The sequence below is a fragment of the Chiloscyllium plagiosum genome, unplaced genomic scaffold, assembly GCF_037043375.1.
Source record: "Chiloscyllium plagiosum isolate Xiang-an unplaced genomic scaffold, Cpla_swu_hap1 HiC_scaffold_11, whole genome shotgun sequence".
Taxonomy (NCBI): Eukaryota; Metazoa; Chordata; class Chondrichthyes; order Orectolobiformes; family Hemiscylliidae; genus Chiloscyllium; species Chiloscyllium plagiosum.
In genome coordinates this window covers 29,232,061-29,257,464 of record NW_028270149.1, presented here as the reverse complement: position 1 = coordinate 29,257,464, position 25,404 = coordinate 29,232,061, and the positions used below count along the sequence as shown (strand labels likewise).

Genomic DNA, 25,404 nt, shown 5'->3' with positions numbered 1-25,404 from the left:
GCATCAAGGAGCCCTGACAAAACTAGAGAGTGTGAGAATTTGGGGCAGGGGGTGCAATGTTCTATTGATTGAAGTCATATCAACCACAAAGCAAGATAATTATAGTTGCTTGAGATCAGTTATCCCAGCTCTAGCACATTACAGGAGTTCCTCAGGGCAGTGCCCACTTTCAGGTGTTTCAATGACCTTTCCTCGATCTTTTTGGAAACTCACTGTTGCACCACGTTCAGTGCAATTCCCAGTGCCTCAGATACTGAAGCAGTCTATTCCCAAATGCAGGAAGAGTTGGGCAATACCAAAGCTTTGTTACTGGTCATTTAAGAACGTTCAAGCCACACAAATATCAGGCAATGAACATCTGACAAGACAGAGTGAAACTGCCACCCCTTGATATTCAATGATATCACCACTGAATCTCCCATCTGACATTGGAGGTTTCCCATTGACCAGAAAGTGAACTAGCAATATAAATACAGTGGCTTGAGAGGAGGTCGGAGACTAGGAATCCTGCAGTGAGTGACCCAATCTGACTCAAAACCCTGTCCACACACATTGCACAAGAGTGTGCAGAATAGTCCCCACTTGCCTGGGCAAACAGCTCCAAATGTTTATCATCGAGGTCAAAGCAACCCACCTGAATAACAACATCTTATTCACCACCATAAAATACTCAATTCCTCTGCTATTGGCATATTGTGACAACAATGCATGCCATCTATAGCTTGCACTGCAACAAGTCAAAATCCTTTGACACCACCTTCCAAATCCCCAACTTTTACCACCCAGAATTAGGGTAGCAAACAAAAGGGAACATCACTTCTCAAATATGCATATTTACTTGGACCTTTATCACTGTTCCTTCGCAATTGATGGGTCAAAACATGAACTTACTCACACTACGTGGACAGCAAAGACATCAAAAGACCACTCACCATCACCTTTACAGCTATTAGTAGTGGCCCTGCAGTGATACCCAGATTTTATGAATTTAAAAGGTGCACAGATACAATAGCATAAAATTCCCACTTTTCACTCAACTGTAGAATAGGAGGATTGAAACAAAAATTAAAGTAAGCAAAATGAGACAACGTCAACTGGAAATACATCTCTTTCTAAATGAAAAAGGTTACAATTTAAAAACTCACAATTTTCCCTCTCCAGAGTGGCCAAATTTGTGATTTATCTCCAGTTTTAATTTTTGGAACTTTCAAACTCATTAGCATCTGAACAGTATTGGTAAAGACCTTGCAAACCAGGCAATTATTGGTCCTTTTCATTATTATAGAAGGATTAGAGAAAATGACAGACTACAATACTTTAAAGTAATATAGGTAATTCCAGAAATACATGACAAATGGCAGCACATGAAAGCGCTTCTTTCGTACTTAAAATACTCAGCATAACCTAGGAAACCATCTTTCTGCTATCAAATACTAAGCTACATTCTGTACTACTTATAATTAATGACATTTGAATGTGGCAGAAAAGTGCTCATCTCACCCATAACTAAATGGCTAGAATCCTAACATTATGGGTTTGCAATTTTGTAGACATTTCAAAACAATAGATTAAACATATTACCGAGATCTATAGGCGAAATTGTCATAATGTTGAAAACATCCCTTTCCTGAGCCAGAAAAGCCATAGATGTAGTCAGGATCAACAAAGCCATGTTGACCCACAAATCGAGTAGCTGGATTCCTGGAAGAGGAAATAGAAAACATTCTTTATCCCCACACACAAATGTCTTAAATTTCACAAACACTGGGAACGACTTTCAAACTCATCAAATTTCTGGTGACGAGTGTTTGCTCATTACTCCCACTTCGCTGTCTAACACCCCACTCTGCAACTGATGGAATAAAAATATGTTCATTTCACAGTGCACAAACTCCATTATAATAAGTTTTTCTCCTGGATCAATGATGTTTCAATTATTACCCTCATTTTAAACAAGCTTCATTACAATATTCAATGTAAAATTAAGGCTCAAGTTCTCAACCTGTGTTCTTTAATGCACATTGGGTGGGGTGTGCATTATATCTGCTCAAAGATAGATGGCATTTTTTGATGGAACACAATCAAAAATCAAAATTTGAAATGGTACACATTGCCAGTTTGAGTCTCAGCAGTAACAACGGATTCCCCCCAAAGATCTAAAACCTTACACTAGAATCCTAAGTACTTGCTGTTTACAAACCTAGACGAAGCATAGTTGTTCCTGCCAGTTCTTTGAGGTGGAGGAGGGACCCTGTATTGATCATAAGGAGCAAAGTTGCCACTTTGAGTCGGAGGAAGAGAAGATCTTCCAGAAGGAAGATTGTTTTGCAGACGTGGAGGAAGCACAGGTTGACCCCTTCCATAAGCAAATGCCATAAAAACCTGTTTTCCACGAATCTTCTTCATAAATCGCCTGCGTGACTTTGGATCAAGGTCTGCAAAGAAACATTAGCTAGTCAAGAACAGAACTGAAAAAAAATTCTAATATTCATTTCCTTAGAAAGTTGACTAGTATATTTCACTACTACTGTTTGCTCTTTCCCCAGAGTATAATATCATTAAGAATCAGATTAAGAAATTAAAATCAAATAATTAGTGAACTAAAGAAGAAGAAAGTGGCAAAGTGGACACTGACCACTATTTGGGTTGGATTTACACTAAGTACAGAGCAATTAAGAAACAGAATACCCATTTAATTACCACCTTATTTGCAAAGATCTAGTTGGTAAAACATCTACACCGATGCTGCCAAAGGAAATGCAGTGCTTTGAGAGCTGCAAAGCTCCAGGCATGAATCAGTAAAGTCAAATTTCAAGGTTTAATCGATTAATGAATTCTCTTCTTTACTAACCTAACTCAGAAACATATCCACTAGGTATCTTCTGATAGTTTCCACCTTTTCTGTTTGAAACAATATTCCAGGCAGGAACCGGTGTCACTTGGGTCACAGGCTTCAGGTTTGCCAAAGGAACAGTGTGCCTGGGAGCAATTATTTTTCGTCACAAGAACTTAAACATAAAACTTAAACATTATTCTAACAATATTTGCATTTGAAGCACATACAATACCATTTCGGAATTATTCACCTTTTAACACTGCAGATAGTTTGGACATCTTGTATCCTCACATTCCTCTTCCACCCCATCCCAAAAAAAAGTCAACAGGCAAAAAAGACTGTCCAGACAAGCTAACCACAAACTGGTCACCCAAAATAAAAAGGAAAAAAAAAATAAAATACTGAAGTTTACTTTCTTCCAGTTGCCTATCATAATCCCTTTACTCCTGAAATCATAATCCCACAAGCAACAGTCATCCTGCATTTCTTTGCTCAAACATCTTTCATGCATGTTGATTACACAGGTCACCACAGATTTGTTTTGTTATTGATGCATTTCCACCTGAAGTTGGATCGCAAACACAAGTGTTCACCGAATACATTTTGGGAGTGTAACATTGTTTTTTCATAGAACCGTGGAACTACACAGCAAATCCATTAATATTTTAAAATAAAGATGGTAGTATTTGGTATAACTTTTTCGCACAATTGAAAACCTAATTTAGAAATTAAACAGGATGGATAAAAAGGGGACAAAGCACATCACCCAGAGAGAAGTTAATTGATTAAATAAACCTCAAAAGTCAATAGAAGAATAAACTTAATATAAAATCCACCAAAAGGAGACTAGTCAAGACCATTCTTTAGCTGATTTTATTTCCATTCAATTATTCAAACATTCTCTCAAACTATACCTCGGGGTGAAGAATTGTTCTGACCCATTATATATTCAAACCTCATTCCTTTTAGCTTTCCTGCCTGATCATTTCCTCTTGGTGCAATCACTTTAGTTTTGCAGAAACATCTTACAGGACCATGTAACAATAGTACTTATTACTGGGGTCTCGGAATTTGGTTTCAGTTTGTTCAGCTTTCAGAAACAATTAGAGCTCCCTAGTCTCCACTTCCACTGTTTGGTTTAATGGTCACATATTCTTCGTGAGCCATCACTTCAACCATACTATTTTATGATCTTAGATCAGATCTCTTGCTCAAGTCTTTCATCTTTCTGGCAAGTACAACCCTAGGTACCAAAGTCTGCCTTCACAGTTCAGTGATCTCATACTGATCTTCGAGAATCTACCCTTAAGTCAGGGAATCTAAAATATTTCAAATGAAGCCTAAAATCTGCAACATATCTGATCAGTATGGGGCTTTGTTCATTTTTAAGGATCACTCATCTTTCAGTGACAATTTCTGTATATACAAAGCATTGTTTTTCCACATCATAGAAGTCCATGGATCTAATCCAAGTTCATTCTAGACTTTTTATTTTAAAAAAGTGTTCAATTTCCAAATTGGATTTTCAAAAAATCTGGTACCAATCCACTTTAATGAGGTAGTCAAGAATGAAAATTGCTTTAAAATTCTTCCACACTTAAGTTGCAACAAAATGAATAAAATACATGTGATTTTTCAAAGAAAAGAAGTCCTACTGCATGGATCAGAGATTCCCAGCCCAGATATAGGAGTCAAGTTTTTCAAAATGAACACTCACTGCAGCAAACTAGCTAACTTACCAATGAAAGTGCAACACCAAGGCTGTGGCAAAGGCAGACAAACATTTCATTGCAGTTTGCACTAGGTGGTGCACAAGAATAGTTAACGAGCATGGAGACCACTGGCAAGCACTGAAGTGAAATGGCTTGCTGCTGATATGGAATGGAGGTTCAACTTTATTGTGGGGGTGGGGGAGGGAAATGAAGCAGGAATACAAGAATCTAGATAAACTATGATTAGTATAAAGTAAAATGCTATAGATGGTGCAAAATAGACCTTAAAACAATAACTGCTGCAAATACTCAACAGCTCAGTCTGTATCAATGGAGAACAAAAAAGAATCTCTTAAGTAAAGCTTTGTTGACTTGGATCATTAACTTACTTTCTCTTCAGATTATATCAGATTTGATGAATCCCAGTATTCCTTTTCATTTAAAATCACTAACTTTACCCTCATTACTGGTAATATTACTACATGACCAGCCACGTTTTACAATACAACACTAAATTGGAGCTTTAAGTAAAAAAAATGGAAATTTAAATACTTGAAACAACTTCCAAGATGGGGTGCTTTCATATTTTACAAAACCTACCTTTGATGACAGTGGTACAGCTTCAAATCATTACATCAATCGGCATTAAAAAATTGGTAATACAAATGCACTTGATTCAATATCCTTCACTTTAAATAGCTTCACTATTAATATTTTCATTACTTTTTCAACACCCCTCCCCCACGCACAGACATTCCAGAAGCAATTGAAAAGTATTGCAAGTTTGGGTGTACTTTGTTTTGGCAACTGCAATCTAGCAAAAAGACAACTTACAATTTGGTAGAACTCCAATTAGGTACAACTCCAATTAGATTTCCTACTCTCAAAACATGATGCTCATATTAAACAAATCAAGTCCGCTATTGAGGTAAAAAAACTAATTCTTCTTTGCCGCATCGTATGATTAAGTAATATTACTTAACTTGCAAAAACGCTGTTAATTACAGATGTTGAACCAATAAGCACTACGGCAGTCATAGTAAATAAAAGCTAACTTTTCAGCTAGTTCTTCTATGAAGACAGTCACCGAGTTGCCATCTTGGCCTGCTTCTTGTATATGGGCATTGTAGTATTTGTCTCCTTGCTCAAGTTTCACCTGCAGAAGGATTAACATTTCATTTAAAAAATATTAATGGTAAAAGTGATCTGAACTCCTTAAACATAAACGGAAGCAATGACTGGCTGAGAAACTAAGCGTCATACAGCAATTCACCTTTAAAATACATGCAGAGTAAAACAAAAATTGCTCAATACAGAACTGTACTTATATTTGAAACAGAATAGTGAAGCTACATTGAAAACAAAAAGTGCTGGAAATCACAGGTCAGACAGTATCTTTGGAGAGAAAGTAAGCTAATGCTTGGAATCTAAAAAGGACTCATCAGATCCAAACAAGGGCCATCTAGACTCCCAGCATTAGGTTGCTTTCGCTCCATGGATACTGCCTGACCTGCTGTGATCTCCATTTTCAGTTAATGGAAGTTAGGATTCTTAACACTAACTTCAAAAGCCAAACCCAGTTATTATCTTGTGATTTCCCTTTTTCTATTCATTGCCTAGCTCCCCAACATCTTTATAACATTAATTTTAAATGAAGGTGATAATATGCGCTTTTCCACTAAGTTCCAAACATCAACTGCACAAGGAAAAAACTGGGCTGAAAACGTGTTGCTGGAACAGCGCAAGTCAGGCAGCATCCAGGGAACAGGAGAATCGACGTTTCGGGCATAAGCCCTTCTTCCAGCAACACATTTTCAGCTCTGATCTCCAGCATCTGCAGACCTCACTTTCTCCCCAAGGAAGAAACTGGGACAACTATGCACATTGAGGTGACACTGCTAATAAGACAGACTTTCAAACTATTATTTCAAACAAATTCAAATACAGTAAACTATTATCCGGCACCTATGGGACCAAGAGTGTGCCAATTGATCAAATATTCTGGATAATCAAGAGGCCCACAATGTAACACACTAAGTAATAGAAAAATAAAGAGATATACACATCACATGCTCTATTTACAGCATAAATCACAAAATTATAATGCAACTCTGCCTTAAATAAAAACAAACTTACTGGTAGAACTTTCTCACACTCACCCTCACTGACATTGCAGGTACACCACAGTTATATTTTGAGAGGCTATTCACTTGAACAACTTTATACTGAGATAAACAACTAAACTATAGTAATCGGACAGAAGGGAACTTTGAATGGAGGTATACAGTTTGTTGATTTATCAGGAATGCCGATTAAAACAAAGTTCACTATATTTACTTTGGTGGTTCATCTAGGTCTAAACAATTTCTGCACTGCCATTCACAACGGTTACCTGATAATTTCTTATTTGCTTGTTATGGGACTGTGCTATAGTAAAATGACTGCTTTATTTGTGATGTCGCAGCACAAAGGTTGGCTGTGAACAATATCAAGAAAATAAAGTTATACAAATACAAGGTTTTTTCACAAAATGTCATATTGGGTATCTAACAGGATTGTGATTGTTTTTATTATATTAGCAGCAACAGAGACAGACAGGCCCGTTCTGGACAGCCACAACTAGCAACAGCTTTAAAATCTACTGACCAAGAATATTCATTTGACAAAAACAAATTTAAAAATTAACATTTAAAATATATAATGGACTTAACATTTATCAAAGAGCATTTAGCACCTACCTGACATTTGTCACCTAAACAATATTGCCTTCCAGAAACCACCATGTAGTCCACCTTTTGCTGCTCTATAACAAAACATATGGCTTTGTGAAAGAAGAATGCTGGTCATCTCCATGGCGAGATTTACTACAAATCCTCAAAGAGGAAGCACAAATTGATCTAGACGTATGCTTTAAATAAAATTTAATACTTAGCAAAAATAAGCCATTTAAAAGGGCAGAGCTCCGGATTAGAAATAAGGTATGGGATGTTACAAGCAGAAGATTCTCCACCTGCCCCAAAACCCAAAAACTTTGGGACAACTATTTATGGTTTATACCTTTTCTGCTATCGAGCCAGACATCAAATTCCACATTGCGATAAATTTCTGAATCCAATGCCTTCAATACCTTAAAGGGAAATGGCATCTTTGATGGGCCATCAACATTCTGAAATACAGAAGTTAATTGAATGTTGGAACCAAGTCTTCCAAAAAATGACAGCAGGTAAATTATAACTTTGAAATTATAGAGGAATAAAATCTCCATGTGCAATCATAACTCTTATCACTCACAATGGGGTTCAAATTTTTCAATTCTTGGTACCTTTGCATTTTGAGCAAGATCATAAAAACAAACAACAGTATTTCTTCAAGAGGTTGAAAATGAAATTACATCATTTCCTCCATCATAATATCTGCGGTCATATAATCACTATCTTTGTTCATTTAATCACTGAAAAAAGATAGCCACTGCAAGCTGCCGAGAAGAATCAAAATTGTCCCAAGGTAAACTAGTCAAGAAAATTGATCTGACGTGAAAAATCAAAAAAGGTGGTTACCAAATTCTTCAACTTGTCCTATTTCACAGATATTCCAAACAAAATGATTTTTGCCTGCTCCAAACTAAAATATTTAATCTGTTCCACCTTAAAACTCCAAAAGTATGTCTCTTCAAGCCAGGCATAACTTCAAGAAGCAAAATATGGGAACACATTCAAAATGTGAAGCACTAAATGTGTAATGAGTTAATTACTCGAGAATGTATGGGGAGATAAATCAAAGCATACATTGGAAGATCAAGCAGATTTCTGGCTGGACATAGCACCATTATCAAGAACATTCTATAGTGTTTTAAACACTAACGCAAGGCATCTATGATATAGCTAACTACAGCCAGCTTTATTGAAGCCAGTATTTTGTTCCCCCAAAACTAACTTCCCAATCATTTTACTTTTCATCACTCAGACATCTTTTACAAAATATATTACAAGTAGGAAAAACTGCAGCAACGGTGTTTCAATTCGGAAATTTTAGAAATGGTGTGTCACATGGAGTGGAAGATAATGTTAAAACACTATCACAAGAGCAAGTGAAAAAAAAGCAAGAATTTTATATAACATTGGATTAGAACAATTACAAAAGATAACTTAATGAAATCACGATTGTCCTACAGGACCATAGGGCTGCTTCCTCACAGATTAAACCACCACCAGTCATCCGAGAGTCAACACACCTCAGGTGAATGGAGAGATTGAGAATGAATGAATGAATGAATAAATAAATAAATAAACAAACAAACAAACGAAATGATTTTATCAGTTGTATTCCAGAGAGAAAAAAAAACAGTAAAAAATGTGTTCCAATATTGCCACAATCCAACACCATTTTGATTAATTTGAAGAAAGGCAGCATTTGGTATGCTTGCCTTTATTCGTCAGAGCACTAATTATAGGAGTTGGGAGGTCATGTTGCGGCTGTACAAGACATTGGTTGAGCCATTTTTGGAATAGTGCGTGCAATTCTAGTCTCCCTCCCATAGGAAGGATGTTGTGAAACTTGAAAGGGCTCAGAAAAGATTTACAAGGATGGTTGCCAGGGTTGGAGGGTTTGAGCTATAGGGAGAGGCTTAAGCATTTTTCCCTGGAGCAGAGGCTAAGGGGTGACCTTTCGAGAGGTTTATAAAATTATGAGGGGCATGGATAGTGAATAGCCAAGATCTTTTCCCCAGGATGAGGAAAGGAAGTCCACAGAAAATGCAGTCAAATGGTCCAAAATACATGATAAGCAGGAAATACAGCCACTGTGTGTGGATTCTTCAGCACAGTCCTATTCTACGCAGTAGAGAATGGACTCCTGTTCATATCATATCATAGAATCCCTTCAGTGTGGGAACAGGCCGTTTGGCCTATCCAGTCCACACTTTCCCCCACCCCATCCCTTAAACTCTATGCTTTCCATGACCAATCCACCTAACCTGCACATCTTTGGACTGTGTGAGAAAAAAGGAGCATCCAAAGGAAACTAATGATGACACAGGGTCAATGTGCAAACTCCACACAGACAGTTGCCAGTGTGTGAAATCAAACCCAGATCTCTGGCTCTGAAGCAGCAGTATTAACCACTGAACCATGGTACGGTCTCATCCAAGAGGGTCACAGCACTTGTTGGAAGGAGCACAATGAGCTATCAACAAGTGACCTTGACCACATTCCACATCATGCTGTCTGCCACCCCTTCAGCACAACCCCAGCCTTAAATGGTTGTAAAGAAAGGCAACTAACATCTCAGAACCAATAAGGCCACCAGTACAGGTGGAATCCCAAACAAAATATTTATATGGCACATACAGCTTGCCTAATCTTCCTCACAGGAAGGTGGTGAGCATGGGACACAGCATAATTGTAACCATCAAGGGAGACAAAAAAAAAAGTACAGATTGTGGTAGTAACAGAGGGTCATCGCTGCCAAAGGGCAGGTCATAGCAAGAATTAAATGGCCTCTTCTCTATGGCAAAAGGGCTCCTACCAGAGTCACAATGTAGACTGTGCATCAACACACACTCTGGACGGATCACCATGGCAAGACAAGTCCAACAAAAGCCAGACACCTGTAAATGAGATCTATTCCAACACCTCAAAAATGTGAGGAGCTTGATTAATTTTGAGTTTATTAACTTTCCCAAATTTTTTTTCATTACAAAGTTATGAATTTTAATACCTTTGTTTCTTCTGCACTGGGTCTTGCCATTTTCTCCTCTGGAGAGCCCTCGTGATCACTATTTTCTGCACCATTCCTCCTAAGCAGACAAATAAAAAAAAAAGTTTGTCTGAAGTAGTGCAAACCATGGTCACTACAACATATAAATCTTTGATTTAAAACAAACTATGCACTGTGATTCTGGAATAGGCTCCATAACCTATTTGTCCAAATTAGTCTATAAGTTGACAAACAGTACTTTACATGAACCCATCACATGAAAATGTATAATGTAGTCAGGTGCACTTAACTGATATAATATTCTGCAATAACATGAATACAATATCCTAGCCAATTTAATATATCACCTTGCTGGATGCTGACAACTTCGATTTTCTGCCTTTTTAGCTGCTACTCTTGTGGGAACTCTACAAGGATTGCAGCTTTTACTGCCAAAGGTTATTATGTCCTATTACTGGAAACATTGTAACTTGAGCAGGAGAAGGTCATTTGACTCACTGAAATGGCACAGTTTGACCATCTTGGCTGATCCTCTAACTCGATGTTGTACTCAGACTTTCTTCATATCACTTTATTCTACAGACTAAAATGCAATCAGTGACCCCACAGCCATATGTGGTCGAGGATTCCACAGGTTCACCACCTTCTGACCGAAGAAATTCCTTATCTCAGTTCAAAAGGGTCTACCTGCAACCATGAGCTCTTATTCTGGACCTGTGGCCAGGGAAAACAATCCCTGCATCCAGTATCAAACAAAAGTTGCTGGAAAAGCTCAGTGAGTCTGGCAGCATCTGTGAAAAGAAATCAGAGTTTCTCAGAACCTGCATCCAGTCTGTCCAGCTGTTAAAATTTGTTTCAATGAATCTCATTAATCCACTGCAGTTTAAAACAGAGCACGGTGGCACAGTGGTTAGCACTGCTGCCTCACAGCACCTGAGACCCGGGTTCAATTCCCGCCTCAGGCGACTGACTGTGTGGAGTTTGCACGTTCTCCCCATGTCAGCGTGGGTTTCCTCCGGGTGCTCCGGTTTCTTCCCACAGTCCAAAGATGTGCAGGTCAGGTGAATTGGCCATGCTAAATTGCCCGTAGTGTTAGGTAAGGGGTAAATGTAGGGGTATGGGTGGTTTGCGCTTCGGCGGGTCGGTGTGGACTTGTTGGGCCGAAGGGCCTGTTTCCACACTGTAAAGTAATCTAATCTAATTGCTGCTATGAATACAAAGTTTAAAAAAGGTGATAATGCACTTGAACTGGTCCCATACTTCCAGTCTAAATAGGAGTAGTGACGAGGATCATATGGGCTGCATCAAATTCTGTGAGGAGAAAGTGAGGACTGCAGATGCTGGAGATCAGAGCTGAAAATGTGTTGCCCGAAGGGCTCATGCCCGAAATGTCAATTCTCCTGCTCCTTGGATGCTGCCTGACCTGCTGCGCTTTTCCAGCAACACATTTTCAGCTGCTTCAAATGCTGCCTCAAGTAATTTGCACGACTGTGATAATGGGGGACAGAGCAGCCCAGAGTGAAACGTACTGAGTAGGATGTAAAATGTTCACACCTTTTAAAAAAAAAAATGCAAAAGCAACTGGTTAACCAAGGACAAACTTTCAGACTTCAGATGTCTGAACACAGAGTGGGAGATTAGATTCTCTACAGTGTAGGAACTGGCCCTTTGGCACAAGTCCATACTGACCTTCTGAAGACTGGGTGGATTAACTCAGACTTATTTCCCTACATTTACCTCAACTAATGCACCTCACACTATGGGCAACTGAGCATGGCCAATTCACCTGACCTATTTTCTGGAATGTGGGAGGAAACACATCATGAGCAATAGAGAAATGTAAACTTTTATCACAGCATTGCCAGGAGGTCACAAGACGTCAGATGATCAGGATAGAATTGGGAAGAATTCCTGCAGTAGGCTTAAGTTTTTTTTTTAAGGTAACAATGACTGGAGATGCTGGAAACCAGATTCTGGATTAGTGGCGCTGGAAGAGCACAGCAGTTCAGGCAGCATCCTCGCATGCTGCCTGAACTGCTGTGCTCTTCCAGCACCACTAATCCAGAATTAAGTTTTTTTTCTTATGACTCAATGAAACAGGGAGAAGCAAACCCATGGGAATAATATTGGACTGGTCATTCTGTAGCGAGCAGACATGAAAGAGAAACGTGGCATCAGGTCTACAGCGGTGCTCTGGTCTTGTTTGATGTTCTACAGCATCCAAAAATCAACTTTGATCTGCTTAAACCTTTAGAAATGTACCTACATCAACCTGAAATAGATTTCAGCCATTTTGGAACATCACTAGGTAACAATTTTACAATGGACTTTATGAGAAAATGATTAATGGAGTGTCAAATGTTTCTCATTGTAGCAGTCTTTCCAACATCCCTGCTAAATCAATTACAGCAGTATGCCACTGTTTACTTGACTAATATTATTACTGAGTCACATGCTGGAATGCAAAGCTAATCAATATGATGCTATTGTTGCAACACCTACCCCTAAAACAGAAAATAAAACATGTAAATCAGAAGTTAGTCATAGTAGTATTGTTTTTGGAAAAGCTTTGTTCACTAAACCTCAAACTGTCTTCACGACTTGAGCCTAAGACCCCAAACAGCAAAACTAGATAAGAGTGTTAGGTGTAGGGGAATGGGTCTGGGTGCATTGCTCTTCGGAGGGTCGGTGTGGACTTGTTGGGCTGAAGGGCCTGTTTCCACACTGTAGGGAATCTAATCTAATAACTTCCCTCACTAATAGCTCATTAACAACCTATTTTTTAAAAATCAAGATGCACTCCAAATTGATAAGCTAGGAAATTCACATACTGCACAACTTTTTCAGGAAGATATTCAGTATCACCATTGCTTTGGCAGTTACTGCTCTTTCTGGTTTTCTTGCCATGACTGCGGAACAACTCCACTGCTGCTCGTAATTCTTCTTCATCCACTCCAAAGACATCTCTGTACAGCACTTCATATACAATTGCTGAAATATATGCGTTTATTACATTTAGTTAATTTCAACAACTACAGGCTACACAGCTTAACTTTGGTGGTAAGAAAATAGTCAAACAATAATCTGGAACAAAATTGAACTGCCATATGAATAAATTTAGGTTAATCAAGGAAAGCCAGTATGGATTCTTGAGAAAGTAGTGCAAAACTAACTTCAATTTAGAAGCAATAACAGAGGGGGTGATGCAAACAGTGCTGTTAATGTGATATACAAGGACTTCTAAAAGGCACTTGATACAATGCCACAGACTTGACAAAGTTATAGCTCATGGAATAAAAAAAAAGGGACAAAAACAACAAAAAAGGGATACAAAATTAGGTCAGTGACAGGAATAAAACAGTCTTGGTTAATAGATGTTATTCAGGGTACAGGAATATTTGTAGCAGAGATCCCCTTGCCCCTCACCACATTCCCGAAATCTATGTTTCCAACCGAATGAGGAAAAGAGTGGTCTTGGATTGAATTCTGGGAATATTTTTCACTTCTCAACTCCCCGCGGAAAAAACCCCCCACCTGTTAAATCATCTCAAGGATTGAAAACGAGGTTTCCTATTTTTCTTTTACTGAGTTTTACTTGCACCTCTATAATATGCCTCCAAATTTCCTGTCTTTTAATTATTTGGTGGCCTGAGTGTACACACACAGCAGTGTAACGGTTTTTGTAAAATCCTTCTCCAGTGCTTTTATAGTTTGTGATCAATTCTGTTACCTCAACCAACACCAGACGACAACAGATCTTATTTAGCCAAAAGACAAACCTACCTTGACAAATGGCTGCATGCCCTTGAAACTGTTTCGTAAACACACTATCATAATGACCATTGTTGGAACAACAAAGTGAGATCTTTAAAAAAAGAAATATTTCAATTATTTTGTTAATCTTGCAACATTTAAATAAAATCTAAAGTGAAGTCAATAAACATGATCTAAAATCTATGGAGAATCAGTAAGCTCAGAAAATACTGAAGATGTTGGAAATCAAACATTAACTTTATTTTCATAAATGATGCCTGATCTGCATATTTCCAATTTTTTATTTTTATTTAGGAGGTAGTTAAGTTTTAAATGTTTACTTTGCACTTTCTACTCACCTTCATCACACCCTCCCACCTCCCCAATTCCCAGAAATACTATCCCTCCCACTCAATTTTTTTAAATAAGTGTCACAAATTTGTGGACCAGATCAAATCCCCTCAAAACAGAGATAGCCTAGGCCCTAACTTTTATCTTATTTAAAGGTAGTGTAAGGTATCTCAGATATGATTCAATTGGTCAAACTACTTACTTTGCTTTCCATCGAGCAGACACCTCAGCACCATGTTTATAACACCTCCCACCCCACCCTTCAAAAGGAGGGGGGGGCAAACAAATCCCTCCTACAGGCCCATCTTGTCACAAACTGAGCACAGATAAAATAAGAACAGGAGAAGTGTGCAAGATACCAGTTAGAAAAATATGCATGCTCATTTGTAACAAAACCCTTTCCTTTAATAATGAGGTGAACAGTTTGGTTCTACCGACCTTCAACTGCTGCATAAACACTTGGGCTCAGAACAGAATGAGCCAAGTAAAGCCATCTCCTATTGTCAACTCTGACTTATCCTCTCTAGAGGATTGTCACTGTTCTTACACTGAAGCCTTGATGAAAGGCACAATGAGGATCTTGGGGCATTGTCATTCACACCCTCATGAAACACCAATTGTTCTGTAGCCATGGCTCGGTAATCACTGCTATCTTTCCCACATTAGCCAGCAGTCTTGGAAGATAGCAATAGATAGAGAATAGATAATTTAAAGCAACACAGGATAACTTTAATCCTGATTTTGGCTGTCCATGCATACCCAAATGTTCACTGATTATCTCAACAACTAGAACTTTGGACAAGTAGTGCACAATTCTCCACTAACCAAATTTAAGGGGGTCACAAGCAAGCAATACATTTCAGGTTCAAAGTTCTGTTTCATTAGAATCAGGCTTTCTTTACTTAATTATTAGGCAAGTCAATGCATGATTTCCATACTTGATTTAAATTTACATTTAGTGCTTAAAAACTAATCAGCCTATTGATAAACACTGAGAACAAGGCTATGAACATCTTGAAACAAGAATTAGGACTAGCACAGTTCCTAACAAGAGTCAAGAAATTTTAAGAGCTGTTTCTTACGTTTAAAAATATTTAGGGCAGCAGAGTGCAGGAGACCTGTATTCAACTCCAGCCTTGGATGACTGTGTGGAGTTTGCATGTTCTCCCCATGTATCTGTTTTCTTCCATGGTCCAAAGATGTGCAGGTTAGTTGGATTGGCCATGCTAAAAATTGCCCTGTAGTGTCCAAGGGTGTGCAGTTTAGTTGGGTTAACCATGGTTAAAAACCCACGTGGAGTTGTGAGAATGGGATGGGAGTTGGGTCTGGGTGTAGTGTTGGTGCAGACTCAAAGGGCCAAATAGTCGCTTTCTGCACTGCAGTGATTCTATAGTTCTATATTTGCTTTAATATATGAGTTATATTACAACATGAAACGTGTTGATAAATTAATGGTATAAAAATGACAATCTTCTCCAAGAAATGCAAGTCAAACAATACTGAATTACCTTCCCACTGTTTTGATAATTTCTAGAAAAATTCAACTTTAAAAGATAACTGCATATTTGCTTTTACTTTGAAATCAAATATAAACAAAAGACAGTGCAAACAGGCAAAAGCAAACCAAATTCCTATTGTTGATCATTCACAGTTCAGAAGGGCAAATTAAGACTTTAAGCAAATAAGTATTTTATTCAGTGTTATATGCATTAAAAGTTTCTGGAGAGTAAACTAAAGACTATAAATTTTAAACAACCTTCAAAAAAAAAGGGTAGATTTAAAGTCACCAAACAATAAAAAATCTTAGTAATTTGAGTGGTAGCTTACCCAGATGCTATTTGTGTTTATAAATAACCCAAGTTAGATAATGCACATACACCCATTGATATTACAAGTGAGAAGGAGGTTTCTCTTACCGTCTTCTCAAATCCATTATTTGTAGCTTGGATGGGTAGTTTTCCAGGATACCGGTAAATGAGAAAGTCACAACTTGACATTTGGAAAAAGAAGTGAATTGGTTATGTTATACAAGCAATATTAGCTTGTTTTCTATTTTGGTTAGAAAGCAAGCAATTTGCTGCAGACTGCACCTCCAAAATCCATCCCCCTCAGTTTGGAGAGAGAGAGTGTTAACAATTCATGTCCACAGATGCTGACAGCTACTGAGTTTCTTAAGCCATCACTTTCATTTCAGACTTGGGACCAGGCCCTTGCAGAAACAGGATTTTCTGGACCTTGGGAGGCTCTGTACCCAATACAGCCCCCAGGCTCCAAATTTATGCTATCCCCTCAAATGGGATTGAGGTCCACTGGTTGTATGGCAGTCAGTCATTCTGAGGGGGGGATAAGGTCAGCTTCAAGGTCACCCTTCAGAACACCAGCATGTCATGATGCAGTCCTGAGCGCAACTTGACGGCAGGGGGAATGGAGAGAGAGATTAAGGAGGCACAATCTGCATTAAAATCCTGCACATTAGTATTTCTTGTCCCAAATCACTACTTAGCCCATGAGCTTATCATGTGTCATTTATTCAAGCATTTTATTGTAATTATGACAGTTCTGCAGTAGAGGGACTGAACTCAAGAGTATGGAGGTTGTGGGCTCACCCAATAGAAGTCTTTAGGATAAATAAAAGGAGTTTGATTGGGTAAATGTGGAGCTTTTTGTAAATCCTTGTGGGGCAGCCAGAAACTGGTCATCCATTAGGATTTGAAGGGAATCTATCTTATCCAGTTTATAATGGATGTTGAATGCTATGACTGATAGCTGATGTGATATGGAAGCATTTAAGTGGGATCTAACTAAGTGCAAGCAAGGAAGAGAATGCTGATAAGACTAGAAGAGATGAGAGGAAGGCCCACTGCAGAATAAACCAGCATAGATTAATTGGGCCAAATTATTACTGTTAGCTGATAACAGGATGAGAACAGAATAGAGATTATAGGATAGAAAAGTAGTAAAATATTAAATATCACTATATCTAATAAAGCAGGACTTTCAAGTTGAAACATTTCTTGGAAAGAATTAGTAATACCAAATTATTGGCCACAAATTTTAAAGGCTAAAAAAAACCAAAAACACCTGGCATGGAAGCTACTTGAAAATGTGACTAATTTCAAATCAAAAGCACTTTATTGTTTAGAGGAAGATAACATTCAACCTTTCTAGTCATAGACAAACTCTTCTCTGCATCTCCCTCAATTAATTCAAATACTCTTGCACAACATTACCTCAAACTTGTGTTATTAGTCCAAATCCTATGGGATTTGCTAATGAAGTCTACAGACATATCTTTCACTTAAGATCTTCCCAAATGGACATTTACTGGAAATAACTAACACCTCTCATATCACTTGGACTCATTTCCAAGCAACAGATCAGAATTTTGATCTTCTTGTGGCAAGTAAATGTTTAAGATAGCATACCAGATAACCCCAGTTTCTGGCCTAACTAAATATCCATTCTGCCAGATATGAATGGAAAATTACAATAGTTAAAATACCAGTCTTGGACTTTTAAGGTAAGCTATTGCCAGAACTGGAGATTTTTTTTGATATGCATTTGGATAGGCTGGGGTTGTTTTGTTTGAAAGAGAAAGGAAGAGTTGATTTAATCAAGACATATTGAAGAGGGGATTGGATAGCATGGATAGGAAAAAAAGATCTACAGTCTTCACAGAAGTCATAAGTAATCAGCAAATGTGTCGATTGGGGGTGTTAAAATATCCTGCCTCCAGAACAAAGATCTGAAGCTCATTGCCCGAAAACGTTGGTTGTTTGGATAGAAAGGAAATGAGTGGGGCAATCTACACTGGTCTGCCGTGGTTTTGTGATTTCTACCACACTGTAGGCTAACCATCAACTCTTCAAGAAATGTTGCAAACAGAGGCAGAAATCTTCACATTTTAAAAGTACTCTATTTAGAGAGACTCTTACAACGCAGGTTACAGATGAAGAGTCAGCAAGTTGGTAAGAAAACGTTTGATGATGGACTGATTACAATGGGGTAGATTAGATTACTTAGTGTGGAAACAGGCCCTTCGGCCCAACAAGTCCACACCGACCCTCCAAACAGCAACCCACCCAGACCCATTCCCCTACATTTACCCCTTCACCTAACACTACGGGCAATTTAGCATGGCCAATTCACCTAACCTGCACATTTTCAGACTGTGGGAGGAAACCCACGCAGAATGTACAAACTCCACAGAGACAGTTGCCTGAGGCGGGAATTGAACCAGGGTCTCTGGTGCTGTGAGGCAGCAGTGCTAATCACTGTGCTACCGTGCTGCCCATGTGCTGTAGTTTTCCATGATTCAAGTCAAAGTTTCATTTCAAAACTCAGGATATGGGCATGACTGGCTGGGCCAGCATTTATTGCCCATGATGTTTACTGAGCATTAATGCTATCAACAATTGCTTTCAAGATGGTAGTGACCGTCGTCTTCAGCTACTGTAGTCCATGTGGTGTATGTACACCCAGTTTTGTTAGAAAGTTCCAAGTCGTCCTCCCATTAGTCAGAGGGAGACAATATAATTCTGTTAGGATAGTCAGTTCACTTGCAGTGGGAATACACTAGTGTGTTCCCATTGCACCTGCTTCCTTTGTCTTTCTAGGTGATAGAGTTGGCAGGTTTGGAAGCTGTTGAAGCAGGCTTATAAAATTGTTGCTGTGCATCTTACAGACAGTACACATTGTTCACTCTTTACCACTGATACACAGTGGCAGCAATGAATGTGATGAATGGATGCCGGCCTTTGTCCTGGTCAGTGTTCAACATTCAAGTATTGTTGGAGCTACACATCTAGACAAGAGAGGAAGATGCACCATACTTCTAACATAGGTCTTGTAGATAGTGGTCAGGCTTTGGGATACCCAGAGAAAAGTTGATTACTGCAGAATTCCCAGTCTCTGACCTTATAGCTGTATCATGTGGCTTTCTGGTCAATGGCAACCCTCAGCTATTTTAGTAACATTTGTGCACAAAGGGTAGATTATTAGATTCTCTCCTGTTGCACATAGTATTATTTGGCAATGACATGAATGTTAGTTGCTATTTCACAGTCTAGGCCTGGATGTTGTCCAGGTCTTGCTGCATGTGGACACAATGTCTCAGGATGTCAAGTCACAAACAATTATGAAATCAAGAGCTGATAGCCTGGTTCTGAACGGGAAGTCAATGATGGTTGGGCCTAGGACACTACCAATAATATCCCAGAATTCAGATGACTGATCTCAACATCCACAACTGTCTAACAGTGCAAAGTACGATTCAACAAGCACAGTATTTTCACTGATTCTCATTGACTCGTTTTTCTAAGAGTCCTTGACACATTTAGGCCAATACTCCTTATTGTCAAGGGCAGTCACTTCTACTTCACCTCATTTGTCTTTATTTTAGATATTTGCCCATTGACAGAATGATCAGGCCTTTCATTTTTAATTTGCCACTAGTTAAGTTTTTTTAAAAAAGTTCCACTGCTAGTGGAAAAATCATTGGACACTTACTTGTACATCAGTGATAAAGCATTCATTTCCAACATACCAGCCCATTCCTATAACAAAAATGGCAGGTTTAATGAAAGTTATAAGCATCAGTTTCAAAAGATTCAGACAGTAAGTACTTGCAATATGGTATTTTGCTCAGGTTTCAGCACATTGCCAGGTGGTTAACCAAATTTAAATGAACTGCAAAAGCATGTAACAATATACTTGAGTATATAAAATTATCTACTTTTCCTATTCTGTAGTAAAAGAAAAACTGGCATTACTCTTGTAATATCAAAAGCATTCTGCATTTCTAAATTGAGATGGTGTTGGACTGGGGTGTACAAAGTTAAAAATCACAACACCAGGTTATAGTCCAACAGGTTTAATTGGAAGCACACTGGACAATCACATGAAGTAGCGTCGCTCCGAAAGCTAGTGCTTCCAATTAAACCTGTTGGACTATAACCTGGTGTTGTGTGATTTTTAACTTTGCATTTCTAAATATCTCAAGCAGATCTCAGACCTGTTTAACAAATTCAGCAACTATGCCACAGCCTTCAAGGCATTACAAAACTCTAACCCTTCAATCAATGGGAGAAAGTGAGGGCTGCAGATGCTGGAGATCAGAGCTGAAAATGTGTTGCTGGAAAAGCGCAGCAGGTCAGGCAGCATCCAAGGAACAGGAGAATCGACAGAAGGGCTTATGCCCGAAACGTCGATTCTCCTGTTCCTTGGATGCTGCCTGACCTGCTGCGCTTTTCCAGCAACGCATTTTCACCTTCAATCAATGGGTCAAACACATTGTTTGGTGGGACATGGGTGTTATAGCCGAGGTCATTATTTTTCAATCCCAAACTTCCTGGCTTAATCATCATTTCAGAAGGCAGTTAAGAACAAATCTCTCTGGGTCTGGAGTCAGATGTCAGCCAGAGCAGGTAAGGACAGCACATTTTTCCCCTCAGGGAAATTAGTGAACAAAATGAGTCGTCCTTCAATAACTGATAATATTGATGACTAGTTTTATATTTCAGATAAGGGTTAATTTTAATGTCAGCTGCCATGTTGGGATTTAAACCAATGTCCACAGGACATTAGTCTGGGCCTCTATTAAAGAGTTCAGTGACATCATTATGCTACCATCTCTCTTTCTAATGAGGGGATTGAAGGATATACACTGCCATTGCTCAATGTATAACATTACCTCCATTTGGAAAAGCATTTTACAGATGGTGGCACTGAAATAGATTTGCTCGGATGTACAATAACAATAAGGATAACATTAGTTTTTCACAATTAATTCCTTTGATTTTTAGGGATTAAAATGGTTTCAAAAAGAATTTAGTGGCTGCAGTAATCACATGAATAGAAGTTTCATGAATCTATTAAGAACCAGTCTGAACTGAAAGTTAACATTCTTTTCAAAAGACTGAAGCCAGCAGGTGTAAAGGAATCTGGATTCCCCCATTAGATTTACACCTTTGAGATTTCTCATGTTGAGGGAAAAAAAAAAATCAGTGATTACCTATTTGAAAATACAAATCAGCTGTATTTTAGGGATTGCCTTTTGGTTACAGATGAAGAATGTGGATTTATATTTAGAAATGGAGAACTTTTATTCCTTTCTCTCTCACCCCTTGAAAAAGGACAAAACATCTATTGCTTATGCAAACCAGGATAAGCATGCTAAAACCATGAACATTTTCTAGCTTTTTCAACATGGCTTCAGATGTTCTGAAATTGTTATAACAGGTACTTGCTTTCACCAAACACATTTCTAAACAAGACAAAAGGTAGTTGACAATAAATACCACAAAAGCAACCACATTCCACAATGTGACATCAAATAATTGACTAGCTCGTTATCAATGCCCTATGTAGGAAAATAAAAAAGTTTTAATCACAAAATGAAACTAATCTTCAAATGAAGGTGGGCAAAGAATAAATGGATTTTCTGATGTTGAGAATAGGTAAAGTTTAATACTTCATTGTCTAAAAATGCTTTAAAGACAAGTGATTGTGGACTGCCCAGGTAAAATAGGGTATATCAATAAGCACTTGGAATCAGAGGACATTGAGATAAGTGGCTTCTTCAATTGACAACAGAACCAAAAAGAGATTGAAAGAAGGGTTCCAGAGTACTTAGCTAGAGAGCAGAATGTTGTCTTGACAACTTCTATGAGAATGACACTCCATGTAGCCTATTTGGACTCTGGTATCAGGAGCATGCTCAATTATTATGGGTTGTATACTTTGTGTCTAACATAACTGCTTAAACTACCTGAAAATCCCTTAAGGTTGACTGTCTATACAGTATTAGGTAACTGTGGTCATGAACCCACAGAATCTAACACTGTCAAATTGTTGACTTGTGCCAAACATCAAATATGGTGGGACTCCTGGTCTTAACTGACAGTTTAAAAAAAAACAAAACCAGGTTGTAGTCCAATAGGTTTATTTGGAAGCACAAGCTTTTCAGAGCCCTGCTCCTTACTCCACAACCACCTGATGAAAGAGCAGTGCTCTTTGGTGCTGTATAATTTTTAAACTTTGTACACCCCAGTCCAGCCTCAACGCCTCCAAATCTTAACTGAATAAACTTCTGACACATATTTGAAACTTTTGATAAAGATTTTGGATGACATTAATTTCTAGCAGCTGTCATGTACAAATGGGACATTGGCATTGTCACAAACTTGAAGTAAGATGCTTATAACATTGAGATCAGTTAGATAAGGGACACAGGCACCAATAAATGACAACAGGGAATTTTTAAAAGCTGATGACATGAATTCATTATTAAAAGAACAAATCATGGAAATGCCAGGGAATGCAACAGATATTTCAGACGTGATTGAAAACACATGACCTTGGGTTCATGACACACTGGAGATGATCCCATTACACCCCCCCCCCCCCCCCCCACACACCCCTACAGACCCATACACATGCAGACCCTCTCACACTCCCACATGCACCCTCAGACATATCATTTTACACTCACTAACATACACTCTTACAGACACCCAACCTCTGCCATCACACCACACCCCTCCCCCCCGCCCCCCACATGCACATGTTTGTGGGGTGAATGTATACTTGCAGAATTATATTTTACTTTGCTCAAAAACTACATGAATCCATGCAAGATTCTGTAAATCCGTTTTTTAAGATGAGAACCAGTCTGACCACTATAGCACAGTCTCACACAGGGCAGCTCACAACGTCAATGCATTATCTGGACCGAAATGACACCAACTATTAAAGTTCACTTGAGAACGTAACTTTAAATGCTCTGCAACTTAAACATGAAAGAACTGAAACCAACATGTTCATTCTAAAAGATGAAACTTAAACAAGCTAGGCCTTTTTCAATAGAAAATTTCAGTCACACACTAAACTTTTGCTATAAATTCTGTGTCTTACGATCTTATACTCCACAACCACCTGAAGGAGCAGAGCTCCGAAAGCTAGTGCTTTCAAATAAACCTGTTGGACTATAACCTGGCATTGCAAGAATTTTAGCAATGAAGGAACAATTTTTCAAAGTCAGGATTGTCTGTAACTTGGAAATGAATTTCAAGGTTTCTGTATTCCTATACATCTGCCTCTCATTTCTTGAGCTGGTAGAAACTATAGGTGCAGTCAGGAAGCCTTGGTATGAACACATGACCCTGGCAGCCCTAAAACTTGACAACGACCTTACAAAACCACCCAATTTCTTAATAAAATTGTTCAGATATTGTTGTACAACCCTGGAGCAGGTGAACCAGGGCCTCTTGGCTTAGAGGTAGTGACACCACAAAGAGCCCCTGTAACACTCACCTGCAAGGGTAGATTCGCCAACTTTAAAGTACATTTAAGTCACCATTGGACAAGCATGCGGACGTACATGGAATAGAAGGCATATTCTGTTCAGACAGCAGAAACATCTCCAAATAAAAGGTGAAAACCCTACTTAAGAATGCTCACTCTTAAGCCAGAAAATACTTAGGTTGACCTGAAATAGTAGTTAGGGGGCTGCATCCAGGCTCCACTTTTGCACTTTGATTGGAGGAGGTTATAAAAGGTCTGTTTCTGCAATAAAACAGAGCAAATCCATCCTTCTAAATGAAGAAAGTTTATTCAGTGGACAGAAAGGATTACAGACTTGCCTGGTTTCAAGTCATCACCTGAAGAAGGGCATGTGCCCGAAACGTCGAATCTTCTGTTCCCTAGATGCTGCCTGACCTGCTGTGCTGTTCCAGCAATAAAGTTTCAGCTTTGATCTCCAGCGTCTGCAGACCTCACTTTCTCCTCAAGTCATCACCTGCATGGTACTTTTACAATAATCTTTTCTACACATATGCATCTATGCAATTAAAAATCAGTTTGTTATGTATTTGTTAAATGCCTGAAAATGCATTATACAAAATATAGAAGCCTGTCACTTGCCTGTTCCTTATAATTAAAACTCACAGGAGCCAGCATGCTTTAAAATGCCGTCTTTGGTGAGTAAATAGGTGGAAAAGCAGAAGGTATGCTTTGTTCATTACTTCTGCCCATCTGTAACAGAAGCCACTACCAAAGGAATCCCAAACAACCCCTACTGGGCTTGCAGTAGGGCAGAACTAACACCAATAACAGAACTCAGAACTGGACAATGGCAAGTAGATCCTTAACAGCAATTCGATTTATAAACCCATGGCCAAACTACCCATTCTCCATTCCACCATATCATTACCCTGGTGGAATAAGGAGTGCAGAAGAGCTTGATAAAACAGCTGTCACACCTGTAAAGGAAATACAGATTTGCTGAAGCTAGAGTGAACTACTGGCATACTGTACTTAATTGGATTGAAAAATTAGAGATAAATGATCTTACAAAAAGCAGGTCAAGTCAAAAGATCTGCCAGCCTGCTACATAAAGTAGTGAATAATTGTGCAGAATTAAAATCAAGAGACTGTTAATTCCCAGTGTTCAGTCCAAACCAAGGATCTGAAAGCGAAAGGCTGATGTGTTCTCTACAATCTTCACCTAGATGTGCCAAGTAAATAATACTTAACTTCTTCTGGTATTCTCACATTTAAAGATATCAGTTTTCAACCAATTCAATCCATATGGTGTCAGATACAAGGAAAAATAAAGCCAACAACATTCCAGCTGTAGCATTTAAACCTGTATTGCATCCTTTTCCAAACTGTTTCAACAACACTAATGCCATCTGTTCAACTATTTAAAAGCTCAGATATGCCCCATCCAAAAAGAATTGGGACAAATTTGACACAATTAAATACCAGCAGCCTACTTTCAATCATTTATCAAATTATGGAAAGCATTTTCAGACAGTAATTTGCCATGTTATCAATTTAAGCTCTTCCAATCACTGTTCTAGATCTCTTTACAGCATCAATTCTACCATAGACACTGTAGTTAGAAATCACAATACCAGGTTATAGTCCAGCAGGTTTAATTGAAAGTACACTAGCTTTCAGAGTGCCGCTCAACCATTTGATGAAGGAGCGGCGCTCCGAAAGCTAGTGTGCTTCCAATTAAACCTGTTGGACTAT

General features: G+C 38.6%; 1 protein-coding gene across 1 annotated transcript in view; it reads right to left on the bottom strand.

Moving 5' to 3' along the window:
* The window catches only part of alg13 (ALG13 UDP-N-acetylglucosaminyltransferase subunit), a 50,996-nt gene that overhangs the window by 24,327 nt on the left and 1,265 nt on the right, over positions 1–25,404 (bottom strand). The window contains exons 4-14 of the mRNA XM_043705310.2: positions 19,876–19,922; positions 16,284–16,356; positions 14,047–14,128; positions 13,095–13,254; positions 10,264–10,342; positions 7,606–7,714; positions 7,287–7,351; positions 5,604–5,704; positions 2,852–2,979; positions 2,201–2,435; positions 1,582–1,701 (exon numbers count right to left, since the gene is read on the bottom strand). Of these exons, the coding sequence (XP_043561245.2) occupies positions 1,582–1,701; positions 2,201–2,435; positions 2,852–2,979; positions 5,604–5,704; positions 7,287–7,351; positions 7,606–7,714; positions 10,264–10,342; positions 13,095–13,254; positions 14,047–14,128; positions 16,284–16,356; positions 19,876–19,922 (1,199 nt within the window). The remainder of the gene's footprint in view (positions 1–1,581; positions 1,702–2,200; positions 2,436–2,851; positions 2,980–5,603; positions 5,705–7,286; positions 7,352–7,605; positions 7,715–10,263; positions 10,343–13,094; positions 13,255–14,046; positions 14,129–16,283; positions 16,357–19,875; positions 19,923–25,404) is intronic.